The 14,056-nt window shown below is 39.6% G+C and overlaps 1 protein-coding gene across 1 annotated transcript in view; it reads right to left on the bottom strand.

Moving 5' to 3' along the window:
- Positions 1-11,843, bottom strand: part of Oseg2 (intraflagellar transport protein Oseg2) — an 892,258-nt gene extending 880,415 nt beyond the window's left edge. Inside the window, exon 1 of the mRNA XM_067142201.2 lies at positions 11,515-11,843. Coding sequence (XP_066998302.2) covers positions 11,515-11,553 — 39 coding nt within the window. The 5' untranslated portion in view covers positions 11,554-11,843. The remainder of the gene's footprint in view (positions 1-11,514) is intronic.
- Between the last annotated feature and the right edge of the window lie 2,213 nt (positions 11,844-14,056).

Raw genomic sequence — 14,056 nt, 5'->3', positions numbered from 1 at the left:
GGAAGCAGTCCTTCTGTATGTATGTTGGGTATTCAGCCCGAAGGCTGGTTTGATCCTCTGCAGCTCCGCCAACAGCTGTCATAAATAGCCTAGACGTCACTGAAGAGGCGTACTAGGGAAATGAGGAGTGAGGTCGTTTCCCGTTGCTTTCCTCACCGAGCCAGCCGTTGATATTACATATCAGCCTGCCAAGCCCACTGAAATGCATGCACCAACCGACCCTATGAGCGATATTTTCACATCATTCATAACAGGGACTGGCTGCATAAGGAATGGTATTACTAGCATCACTCATACCTCAGTCACTTTCATATTGTCAAAGCCAAGGATGAGACTGAGACAGGTCAATGAAAGTAACAAATTTGATATAGCCCATACCACAAGACACAGTGCACTGTAAACACTACATCTCGGCAGCAAAGGCATACAGTCCTTCTATCAGGAAGAAAGTAAGCAGAATTTAATCCAGTACATTTTTTTTTGTTATTTGTTTTTTTACGTCACACCGATGCAGACTGGTCTTATGATGACGATGGGATAGGACAGGTCAGGACTAAGAATGAAGCGACCTTGACCTTAACTAAGAAACAGCCCCAGCATTTGTTTGGCGGGAAACAGGGAAACCACCGAAAACCATCTTTACGCCTGCCGACAGTGGGGTTCGAACCCCTCCTCTCCCGAACACAAGCTAGGAGCTACGTAACCCAAAACATAGTCAAGTTGTTCAGTAAATCCAGTAAAAATGGCTCCAAAATCTTCCGCCATAAAAAGTTTGGAAATATGCGTTAAACAAATATGTAAGTGGCTCGTCCAGCATCTTTTTTCTGTAAAACACCCCTTTTCCTTTATACTGGTAAAAGATATAATACCGAGCTCGATAGCAGCAGTTGCTTAAGTGTGGCCAATATCCAGTATTAAGGAGATAGTGGGTTCGAACCCCACTGTTGACAGCCCTGAAGATAGTTTTCAGTGGTTTTCCATTTTCACACCAGGTAAATGCTGGGACTGTACCTTAATTAAGGCCACGGCCGCTTCTTTCCCATACCTAGTCCCTTCCTGTCCAATTGTCGCCATAAGACCTATCTGTGTCAGTGAGACGTAAAACAACTTGTAAAACAAAGAAATTTTATAACAGCAACTGTTGCTGCACTGACCCACAGGTTGCAGTTGCAGGATGGCACTTGCGATGGATTTTCAGGACCTGATATTTGAGTACCATACACATCATTTGAACTAAATAAACTGGTAAAAAGTTTATATTTTTTTAAAATTATCTCCCATTATTATTATTACACTCATGTCCAAAAAAACGAGAACACCTTGAAAGACTAGCGATAGGAAGTTCATATTCTCAGGGCAAGTGCATTAGTATGTTCTGAAAAATGATTAGGATTTTTGAACCATGTCAGCCCTCAGGTTCAAGGTCCACATTGATATCTCGGCGCACCACAACCAACTGGTAAAATGTGGCTGCGGCTTTTGTTATCGCTAGAAACCAAACGTAATGGATCAGTGTGACTTTAGCAGACGTGCAGGATGTCACACAGACGTATGCGAGAACCGTACCATCAAATGAGTGAGTTTGATGATGATGAAATGACATTAAAACTCATTTCTGTTTACGAAAGAGTCATTCTTGAGACAAGACATGGGATTCTTTTTTTTTTTGCTATTTGTTTTACGTCGCACCGACGAGACATTGGAATACATAGCATATTGAGTGAGGGATATCTTCAAATATGAATGATGCTGCATTACAAGACTGATCGTGATCAATCAGAATATTAACTATTCAGAGCAGGTCCAGCTAGGCTGAAGCAGAGCAATGTCTACATAAAGTAAACTCTTGTCCTTGTTCCTTGAGGCAGTGCAGCTCTTTTCTGGCACACACCCAATGGAGGTGAGCTGAATCTACCAATTTCCTAACATGGAAGATGTTTCATCTTCCTCACACTAGCACACAGTACAAGTCGTACAAAAGTTGGTAACTTAGTCGAGCATCTGCCTTAAATCAGAACATTTTTTTTCACACTTCCCTGACAGAATACTCTCTCTTCCAAAACATCCCAAACACCATCAGACAGACAGGCTTCGATATAAGGTGGTCTGCAATAGAGGATTTTGCTACACATATAAACACTAATCAGTATTTTACAGAAAGGTATAATGAAAGGAAAATATAAAATAAATGACAGGCAACAGTTTTATACAACTACTATTATTCTGTGCTGTGGTATACAAACAGAGAGGAGGGGGAGGGAGAAATTAGGTTTGGTGTGTTGTACAGGTGATTACAAATACACTCCTATTTCTCAAAGCTGAGAGACAAAATCCTGGATAATTCCATCAACATTTTTGAGGGCTCAATTACAAAAAATCTAAGTCAGCAATTTACTAGTATGTTAAGAAATCAGAAAACATTCATGCACTAAAATTTCTTAAACTAGACAGGTACCTAAAGGGATGTTAAACTTATAGCTTTAATTGTTATTATTATAGTGACTTTAAATCTTGTGATCGTAAGTTGTAGCGAAAAGAGTTTCTTGAAGCATCTGAACCACAGAAACATGAATTTGTATTTATAAATGCTCACGTGCTATGAAGATGATTTGAACAATGGTTTTCTTGGAGAAGCAAGTGATGTAATTGAATTATCATGTTTATAGGAGATTTTTAGCGGGGGGGAAACAGTCGGGCTGAGCGGGTCAAACTGTAGAAGTGCAGGCCTTCTGAGCCCAAGAATGGCAGGATCAATCCAGTTTAGTCCGGTGGTGTCTGAAGGTGCTCAAATACATTATCTTTGTATCAGCAGATTTACTGGCACTTAAAAGACCTCCTGTTAAACGTAATTCTGGCGCCGGAAACTGTAAATATAGTTTTTATTATTACGCAATTTTACAAACATTTTCACAGAATCTTATCTTCTCCTTAAACTACCGCCCTGCGGGTGCAAATCGTATCGCACATGTCAACTTGACCCTGTTTTATGACTGGATGCCCTTCCTTATGCCAATCCTATATGGAGGGATGTATTCACTATCACGCATTTCTGTGGTGGCTGGTAGTGTGACACCTTGTCTGAATGTGAAGAAGAGTGTGTTAGGACAAACACAAACACCCAGTCCCCAATTCAGTGGAATTAACCAGAGACAATTGCCCCAAACCGGGTAGAAATCAAACCCAGAACCCTCTGAACCGAAGGTCTCAATGCTGACCATTCAGCCAAGTAGCTGGATTTGACAGCACCTGATATTGGTTGGAATTCAAAGTGGTATGTAATGAAGTATCCATGAAATATTTACTGGGAGCAAGAGGACTCAGTATTTGAATCCTGCACCTAAAGCATAACTACAACTCTCTGAACAGTCTACACTACACTGGTGCTTTCAGTCCAAGTAACTTAGCATGTACTGCAATGAAAATAACGTTACTGGTTTTAAATCGCACTATCTTTCCTTTATTTAGTTCTTCTTCTGGGTTGAAACGCGTTGTTGTTTCCTGTACATTCTGTACAGTTTGCCGACATTTCAAATACATTGCAGTATTCTTTGTCAAGGCGAGTGAAATACGCCTACTCGATCCAAGGTTATCAGTTTCCCAGGCAGCAATCACACTATGAGTAGTTCCTGACTTTGGCCTTAAGCCCCCTGGCTGTCTTGTGAGAGTTCTGGAAAGTTGTGTGTCACAGCCAGGTAGTGGGACTAGCCTGCGCTATTATGTAATTAGAGGTTCGTCCTGAGTGTTTATGTTGAGGTCTGTATCTCTTAATCTATGTGTGATAGGCATATATCCTTCTTCTAAATTCATAATGCTGTTGCTGTGCAGCGTTTCAGAAAGGCGAGTCGAGCCGAGTAGTTACTCACTACCCTCTCTGGCTGACGTGTTGTCAAACTGCTTAGTAGCTTTGAGAATATCCTCCCGGTACAGAATTTGTATTTTAGAAGTGATGCTATACCAGAATTGCTCCAGCTATGTTCAGATAGACGATCAAAATGGTTTGAGACAAACTGAGGCGTCCAACAAGGAAAGCCCTATCACCACTCTTGTTGTTGTTGTTGTTAATAATAATTATAATAATATAATAGAGAGGATCATAAAGTCTATCAAGAAAATGGACAGCAGACTAAAATCCCTGGTATTTGCTTATGATGTGCTCTTATGGGGAGAAAGAGAAGCTGAAGCATAGAAAAAAAAAAAAAAAAAATTACCGAGTGGAACAATAAGAGTTTTGTCTGTACATTGCTCAGAATTTGAAAAGAATGGTATTTCTGCATCGGTCATATCCATAGTAACAAGAAAATACACTTTTTACTTTTCCATAATTTCTGTCTGTCTGTATGTATGTATGTATGTATGTACACGTATCACGAGAAAACGGCTGAATAGAATTTAATGAAAATCGGTATATGAAGTCAGGGGATGAGCCACTACAATCTAGGCTATAAATCATTTTACTCACGCCGAGTGAAATGGTAGTTATGGGGAAGGCCTAAAATTGAATTCTCAAATATTTATATTATTAGTGGTCCTATCGATAAATACTACATAACTAAAGTCATATAGAATTAAATATCCGATCACTTATGTCATACATTGTTACCGTACTGGCTTTGATAACACACATATTCATGAATTTGTATTTTTGTTGCCAAGTCCATATCAACGCCGAGCCGTGAGAAAATGGGTTAACAGAATTTAATGAAAGTCTGTATATAGAGTCGGGGAATAAGAAACTACAGTCTAAGTTATAAATAATGAAATTGTAATTCAGGGGAAGGCACCTAAAATTTAATTTTAAAATACCTATGTTATTGGTCCTATCGAATAGTACTACATAACAAAAGTTATAGAGAATACAATTTCGGACTATTTATGTTTTATTCAATTTTACCGTACCGACTATGATAAGAGTGGTATTTCAGAGTCGGAAGAAAACTAAATGTGAAGGCCTACAATATTGAAAGCGCATAACATTGATCAACAATAACATTACATTGACCATTGTTTATGGTGATCCTCTTTGTCTCTTATGCTGCCGCTCAACTCCGATACATGGATTACTGCTGCGTACCGAGCATAACAGCCTGACTGAATATTAGCGGGAAATTGCTGGGGAGCTAGAAAACTTTCTTCTTTAGCACGTCATTCCTCTGGTTCGTACATTTTGTGATACCGTACTGCTGGTTTGTAACTCAATGGTTCATCATAGTATTCCAGCTATTCGATCCCCACTCTGACGTGCTCTTTTGAATGAGCAGTGGTTCACTTAGTAGTAGTAGTAGTAGTAGTAGTAGTAGTAGTAGTAGTAGTATGGCCTGGTCTAGAATTATAATTTAGGCATATTCCAAATTCTTGCACCACAATTCACTAAATAACTAAAAATTCAACCCTGAAAAGAGCCCTTTCTTAAAAACAGCTAACAGCTTCTTCCTCCTCACTTGTATTAAATTCTGCATTAATTTTATTCAAAATTGGCAGTGAAGAGGGGGTTTCTCCTCTGGCTTGGAGGAAAAAATTGCCTCCAAGTCAGACAGATCTTTCGACTCATCGGGTACTCCTAGGAAACAGTTTAGTAAAAGGGCATAGTTTTTTGCCCTGGGACTCTCCACTATTCGAACCCCCGCTCCATAAAATGACTAAGAGCATTCACGGATCACTGCTGTTGGAGGTCATTCCAGCTCTGGAACTTTGGACTATTAGATCAGCAGCGTAGTACTGTTCTTTAAAAGTGAGAAAATGTGTGTTTTGTTTCATTTGATCAAGTATTTAATGTGAAATCATTGCTTTTACTTGCCCCATTCCTACTGACGTCATTGTAATGACCTATGTTCAATTCAGTTGGGAAAACCACTAAGACAATCTTTCTGAGAATGTAAACAGGCAGGTGGAGAGTGAGTGTCTGCCATTATAATGAAATTCTCCAACCTGATTGTGACTGATGGTAGGCAAGCGGGCCTACCATTACAATGAGAATTCCCTAACGCAGTCTACATATGAAAAAAGACGTTTGGTGATTTCTCCATCGCATTTCAAGGGCAACGTTAAGAGCTATGCAATTTAATTCAGTCTTGCCCACAACGTGTACTCTACCTAACCTACAATTCTGTATACAATGTAGAATTCCGTAGCGAAGCACGGGTATATCAGCTAGTGTTCAATAAATTTGAGATGAAGATTAAATAAAACAAAGACTGCAGAAATGACCATCAACAGGAAAGGAAGAAACTCAAACCTCTTATTTGGAAGAAGCAAAATTAGAATCAGTCTCTCACTTCAAGTACCTTGGAAGCACAGTCTCCAAAGAAAATACTCTGAAGCAGAAATACTCAGCAGGACACAAAAAGCTTAAAACTTTTATAATCAAGTCAGAAATCTACTCTGGGACTGCAAAATACAAAAAAAAAATGAAAACAACACTTTACCACACCTACTTTGTACCGATTCCAAAATATGATTTACAGACATGTACTCTACAAAAAAAGGACTACAGCAGAATTCAGGCAACAGAAATGAGATTCATTAGAACTATGAATCAAACTACTCAAAAGAACAAAATCAGGAATGAAATAAACAGGAAGGTAGCTGGCAATGAGGTCCCTATTACCACTGTAATAAAGAAGCTTAGACTTCAGTGGTATGAACACATTCTGAGAATGAAGAGCAAGAGACCTTACTGCCCAAGGGAAGAGTCCAAGAGGAAGGCCAAGGAAACACTGGACATCACAGTGAAATCCGATGTGAAGGAGAGAGGTTTCAAATGGGAAGATGTCCTGGAACAGAAGATGTATGCAGACAGGAACAGACGGCGAGTGCTAGTACACCACACTCGGGAAGCTGCAGTGAAGCAAGTGGGATTCAAACCCACCATCTCCTGAATGTAAGCTCACAGCTACATCACGACATGCGCAGCCAAACTTCAAAACTACCTTTAAACTACCTTATTTATCAAATGCGCAGCCAAATCGCTTGGGCTATCACAAAATTATTAAAAGTTTTTATTGAACTTGGGATAGAACTACATTTATTTCGCAATTTGCTTTACATCGCACCGACACAGATACATCTTATGGCGACAGTGGGATAGGAAAGAGCTAAAAGTGGGAAGGAAGCGGCTGTGGCCTTAATTAAGGTACAGCCCCAGCATCTCCCTGGTGTGAAAATGGAATACCATCGTCAGGGCTGCTGACAATGGAGTTCGAACCCTCTATCTCCCAAATTCAAGCTAACAGCTATGCGACCCTCACTGCATGACCAAATCGTTCAGTAAAATTACACTTTTCCCCAACCCCGTATCTCGAAAGAGGACTAAAGGGTAGACAACAAAAGTAGAAGTACAATTTTGAGGAAGAATACATACTTGTTTTGAAAATTTACCACCATTATGCATGTTAATGTGAATGTGCCTTAATTCCATAGAACATTGTTAGAGCATTCAGAATTGAAAAGTAGTCGTGAATATCATGAGACAATGTAGAAGTGTCACTGAATGGCTACTGTCAAATCCTGCATTCAATAAAACCTGTCAGTTCCATGATGTAAGGATAGCGGGATGCTTCTTACTCAGTGGTCTCAGATTTAATTCTTGGCCAACCCAGGGATTTTAGTTTTGGGCAACGGTTTAGGGCAGTGTTCACTCAGTGCTGTGAAAACCGACGAAATGACTTACATGAGAGGGGGCGGATCCAGTAAAGGAAGCCAAGTAACAGGACTGAGGGTGTTGTAACACCAACCATGTGGTCTTCTAATATCAGCAAGCCATCTAGCTGGGCAGCAATATTGAAAAACCAAGACCCAAAATGTCCTGCAAAACCACAGGTTTTTCCCCAAATAAAACCAATGTTCTTTTCTGTTCTGTAAAAAACCAATATTTGAATGATGAAAATGTAAAATTAACTGAAGTACAAAAGACTGCATCTACGATAAAAATGAATGCTGTATTAAGCCCTTATGCATTTGGTGTTAAATGTTATGAAATGGATACACTACTGCCAGAATTTTTGCCTCACTAGGGATTCTTTCACATGCCTATAAATTTACAAACTAAGGTCTTTCTTAAATTCTGCATTATGATTCAACCCCACAACCTTCAGCATAGAAGTGCTACAATCTCAACCCATTTATGTCAGCACATCACTGAAAATTTAAATGAAAATAGAGCACAATGATATTCTTTTCCACAGAAAGGAAAGAAACTCTTTAAGCTTACTACTGAACTCAGGAAATGAGACTTGCCATGCAAAACACAATAGTCAATTGACCTCACTACTTCTTTGCATCAGCTGCCTTCGTGGATCATTGGTAGTGTGTTGGCCTACAGATCCTAAGATAGCAGGTTCAAACCCGGCAGAGGTAGTCGGATTTTTGAAGGGTGGAAAGAAAGTCCACTGACACTCCATGTCGTACGATGTCGGCACGTAAAAGATCTCTGGTGGCATATTGCGTGTTTATCTTGGTCACGACTAGACGACAGGCGTAAACTACATTCAAATACTTTTGTGTACCAGGTACTTTCGGATGACATCCCTGCTTATCTCTCCAGCAATTTTCGTCACCTTGGTTCTTTACATCTCCATGATACTCGCTCAGTGTCCCTCCTAGAAATACCTGTCCACGGAACAACCACATACCATCGATCATTTACTATCACCGCTTCGGGATGGTGGAATGCTCTTCCCAAAGACATCTAGGATGCTGAATCAAAAAACAGATTTAAAACTTCTTACCAGCAGTTCCTTGTTAAGCAAGGTACCTGTACGAGTGGAACGAGTGATTGTGTATGAAAATGGCATGATATTATTGTACAATAAAATAAAATATTGGGTTAAAATGATAATTTAAACTAAATTAAAAACATCCGTACTGTTTTTACAAAGTAGAAGTAGCCTAAACATAGCTAGTAGTAACTACAGTATTTAACTTAGATCTAGTATTGCAAGGATACAATTAGTTAAATTTCATTTAAGATTTTTATTAAGCTTACTAGTATTTTTACGTTAGTATTTCTATCCTTGTGTATTGAAATGAGTATTTTTTTCAAATCTGTATTATCTAGGCAGTTCCTTTTTCTTCTTTGCTTGTATATATTCATATTCTTGTCTTAAAAATTAGTGTTATTTGTAGTTCTTAGTATTTTAAGTTAATCAGTGTCATCGTTAACAAATAATATGTGTGTGGTTAAATGTAAGAAAGGGCCAAGAAACCTAATTTTGCCACAGAAAATAAAGGCTTTTATCTATCTATCAATCCAACAAAATTCATTAAAACTCAGCCACAAACCCCAAGAGAGAGTCAGTTTACTCTGCCATCTACTAGACCTAGAGTAAAACGGACCGTTGAAATTGACAAGCAGACAGCCAGACAGTGTCAAATTTAAAAGAATATTTGCACACGGTAGCTAAGGCATTACGTTTTTCCCCCCCCTCGGATCGCTGTTAGAGATGTCGTGGACAGTGAAGAATTCTGATGAAAGAAATACCTATAGTTGTTGCAATCCTTCCTGCTCCCTTGCTTATAGATAGTGCAATTCCTGCTCATGTCCAATCAAATGGTACTTTCCTTAATTCTATGCTAATCCTATTTAGATATGAAGCCATTCTTTCCACTATATTTCATTATTTCAGGTTGAATTTAATCTTTCTGCTGTTTTATGATGCTTTGCCATTCTCTCCCCTTCAAAAGTTTTTTCACTGCAATTATTGTTTTCCTTTCAATGCCCTCTGTTGTTCATAACTTCAGAAGAAAGATTTCCTTCTACATAAAAAATATTTTTAATATACTCCTTCTATCCAGTGATTCTCAATGATCTACAAGATCACCTGATTTACCCAAAACACTACTCACTTTCCTTTTCCTCCCTACCTATGATTCTTTATAAAGTCCAGAAAGGATTCCTTGACATCTGCCATAGTCTTTCCAGGTCGTTTCCAAAACGAAGCGAGCTTGTAGTTATACACAACTGTTGATAATGTGATAAGAACCAGAAGGGTAAGAATTTTCATTTTAATAATACCACAAGCTTTGGACGCGACTCAAACCATGACCACATTGATGAGAAGCCAACGACATGTCAGTCGGCTGCCATGCCAGAGTCCAAAATCCTTGCAGAATTTCTTGTTGCTTGTTTAAAGCGGCCTAACATCTGAGGTCATCAGACAGTGCAGAATTTCTATTTTGGACAGGAGAATGATTTGTTTGGCTCTACTTCTTCCCTCTATGCTTTTAAATAAAGAAAAATTAAATTAAAAATTAATGGTGCAATGCATTCTTCTTGTTCCAATCTATTAGGGATGACATATTGTGTGCATTTTGCCCAGTCAGATGCCCTTCCTCTGTGGAGGGATGTATTCAATGTTGCATATTTGTGTGGTGGTTAGTAGTGTCATGCGAGTACATGACGAGAATTGGTCCTCTAAACCGAAGACCAGTACGCTTACTATACAAGTTTTCATTCTGTACCTGAAGGGGTACAGCGGGGCTCTCTCAAGTCAGGAGATTTGTTACGGTGAAGGAGATGATCGGATGTGAGAAGACTGGCGGCTGCGGCATATACTAGGAACTGTCCCGGCATTCACCTTAGTGCAGGAGAATGGAAATCCACGGAAAACCATTCTCTGGATAGCCGACGGCAGGGACCAGCCCGTCTCCGTCTCCCAAATGCAGAGGTGTAGAGTCATGGCCACCTGTCTTCTACTCAGTTAGTGGGTCAGAGTGCAAAGCTCTCAGACCACTACTTGTAAGCCAGTCTACTCTGCAACTGACGAAGCAGTACAATGACTATTCAGACAAGTTTTAATCAATTAAAAAGGTAGCAAATTTGAGTATGTATCTGTAACACGCCAGATCCAAAATTTGACAGCAGTTCAAGTATACTTTCGTCTGTATTCCTTTTCATCTGTAACATAAAACAGCCATGAAGTTCAATCATTCCACACATTAGCAGAAAATCAAAGGGCAGTGTGCGAATCATGAAGAAAATACTAAATAGTGCAAAGTGTTGATAACAACTACAGTCATAATACTGAAAGATGTGTTCTGACAGTTCTTAAAGGGAGGCCTGTTTACCGCCTACCTGGGTGGGGAGAGGGGAGTAGGACACATGGTTGCCATGGAAAGAGGCTGGACCTACAGCGGGTACCATGCAGATATGCCTGCTGGCCGGCTCATCGAACCTCAGTTACGTACAACAGACAGTGATCTGAACAAAAGAACAGCGAGCCCAAATTGAAGGAGAAAGCAATACACGAATATGACAACACCATGCAATGGCACGTGCAATGCTACTCCCTCTAGTACTATCTGTCAAAACTTCTTTTAATATTAATGGTATAGACTGGTAGCTCCTGTCAAAGGCTGCCCTTTATTTTACTGTAAAAATTTTCAACAAATATTTCAAATAAAAGGAGCAATCACCGACCAACCCGGCAAGTAAGGTGAATAAAATTGAAAAAAAATGTTCTGTGCATCCCTAGTCAGTTAATACTTCGCAGGTGACCATAAAAAAGCCGACTGGCTTACCTCGGGCGATAGGACCGAACGTAAATACTTCAGTTGCATTGTGCTGGGAAATAGACATTTAAAAAATCGTAAACGTAACAGGTATGTTCAGTTCATTTTCAGTATTTTCCTGGATATTTGCTCTCATTAGCACAGAACAGCAGGCTTAATTCAAAACCTTTCACGAGTTAACGCATATTTTCATCTCGAATAACTTCGTATACACTCGCTGTTACTAACAACAAACAGCTGACCATAGCAAGAGAACAAAGGACATCAAAACTATATTGTCACAACTTCTTAAGACACCAGAAATTCACTCCCCCTCGCCCAAATACATGCCACCCGCACATTCAACATTTTGAATTGAGGAATGTTTCGCAAAGTACTTCCGGCATCAATTCATATGCTATCGCCCATTCTGCTAACCATGATAGCCAACCTGACATTGAGATATTACCACAGTCTAATATATACAGTCGCGAAGCTCAAATAAGAGGGAGGTTCATCCACTTGACAGGTGGAGCGACACTAGCACCTCTCGCGGCGAGGTAGAAGCAACTTGCAAGCAGAAAACAAGGAACGAATTACCGCCACAGCCTAAAATAGTCATAACTTCTGAACCATTTATCCAAATAATGTCCGGACAAGGTTAATATAATCCTTATGAAATAGTGGAGGAGGTCAAACAATTTATTTCGATGAGGAGTTCGAGGATAATATCGAAATATTTATTTAATCCTAAGGAGTTATGTTTTTTCAACGCGGACTATAACATAAAATCGCTTCTAGAGGCCAACCGGTTCGAAATAGGTATATACCATCCAGACTTTTTTGTAAAGGTTTTTATGCTCTACAATTCGTACTCTTACACTTGGTGTCTATCGTTGACGGTTCAGGCAGCGTAAGCCAAGAAAGCAAGTGACCCACCATGGTAGAGCGCTGGTCTTCTTAGACCAACTTGGCAGGTTCGATTGATTGATTGATTGATTGATTGATTGATTGATTGATTGATTGATTGATTGATTGATTGATTGATTGATTGATTGATTGATTGATTGATTGATTGATTGATTGATTGATTGATTGATTGATTGATTGATTGATTGATTGATTGATTGATTGATTAGCTTTAATACGAAACTATCATTACATCGGTCTGTTTTCATACCGACTTTGCTTTACGGGACCGAAAGTTGGGTGGACTCAGGATATCTTATTCATAAGTTAGAAGTAACAGACATGAAAGTAGCGAGAAAGATTGCTGGTACAAACAGGTGAGAACAATGGCAGGAGGGAACCCGGAATGAGGAGATAAAGGCTAATTTAGGAATGAACTGGATGGATGAAGCTGTACGCATAAACCGATTTCGGTAGTGGGGTCATGTGAGGCGAATGGAGGAGGATAGGTTACCTAGGAGAATAATGGACTCTGTTATGGAGGGTAAGAGAAGTAGAGGGAGACCAAGACACGATGGTTAGACTCAGTTTCCAACGATTTAGAGATAAGAGTGTAAAACTAAATGAGGCCACAGCACTAGTTGCAAATAGCGGATTGTGGCGACGTTTCATAAATTCACGGAGGCTTGTAGACTGAACGCTGAAAGGCATAACAGTCTTTAATGATAATGCATGTATGTATGAATTTATTTATATTTTTTTGCTACTTGCTTTATGTCGCACCGACACAGATAGGCATTATGCCGACGATGGGAGGGAAAGGGCCTAGGAATAGGAAGGAAGCGGCCGTAGCCTTAATTAAGGTACAGTCCCAGCATTTACATGGTGTAAAAATGGGAAACCACGGAAAACCATCTTCAGGTCTGCCGACTGTGGGGTTCGAACCCACTATCTCCCGGATGCAAGCTCACAGCTGCGCACCCCTAACCGCACGGCCAACTAACCGGGTATTTATTTATTTTGATCCTCCGTGGCTCAGGCGGTAGCGCGTCGGTTCCTAACCGCTGAGTTCCGCGGTTCAAATCCCAGCCACTCCATGTGAGATTTGTGCTGGACAAAGCGGAGGCGGGACAGGTTTTTCTCAGGTTACACTGGTTTCCCTGTCATTTTTCATTCCAGCAACACTATCATTATATTACATCTCTGTCATCAACCACTGCCCCAGAGGAGTGCAACAGTCCTCGGCAGCCGGCACAATTCCCATTCTCGCCGCAAGATGTGGGGTTCATTCATTCCATCCCTGACCCGGTCACTGACTGGAAAATAGGTTGTAGGTTGTCATTATTTATTTATTTATTTATTTATTTATTTATTTATTTATTTATTTATTTATTTATTTATTTATTTATTTATTTATTTATTTATTTATTTATTTATTTATTTATTTATTTATTTATTTATTTAACCCACAGGGTTGGTTTTTATTTATTTATTTATATATATATATATATAATTCGCTGGGCCATCAAGGACCACGTTAAGTCTTGTTGCATTTGACACTGAACTTGGCCTTCTTTAGAGCCCAAATTTCCCTCATACTTTGCGAGTGGACCTGCTTACGCTCCTCTGTCCAAGGGGCACCGTGTCTTCTCTTCGGCTGCTC

This window comes from Anabrus simplex, chromosome 2, assembly GCF_040414725.1.
Source record: "Anabrus simplex isolate iqAnaSimp1 chromosome 2, ASM4041472v1, whole genome shotgun sequence".
Classification (NCBI taxonomy): domain Eukaryota; kingdom Metazoa; phylum Arthropoda; class Insecta; order Orthoptera; family Tettigoniidae; genus Anabrus; species Anabrus simplex.
Note: the sequence above shows the minus strand (reverse complement) of the source record. Positions and strands in the feature narration are given on the sequence as shown.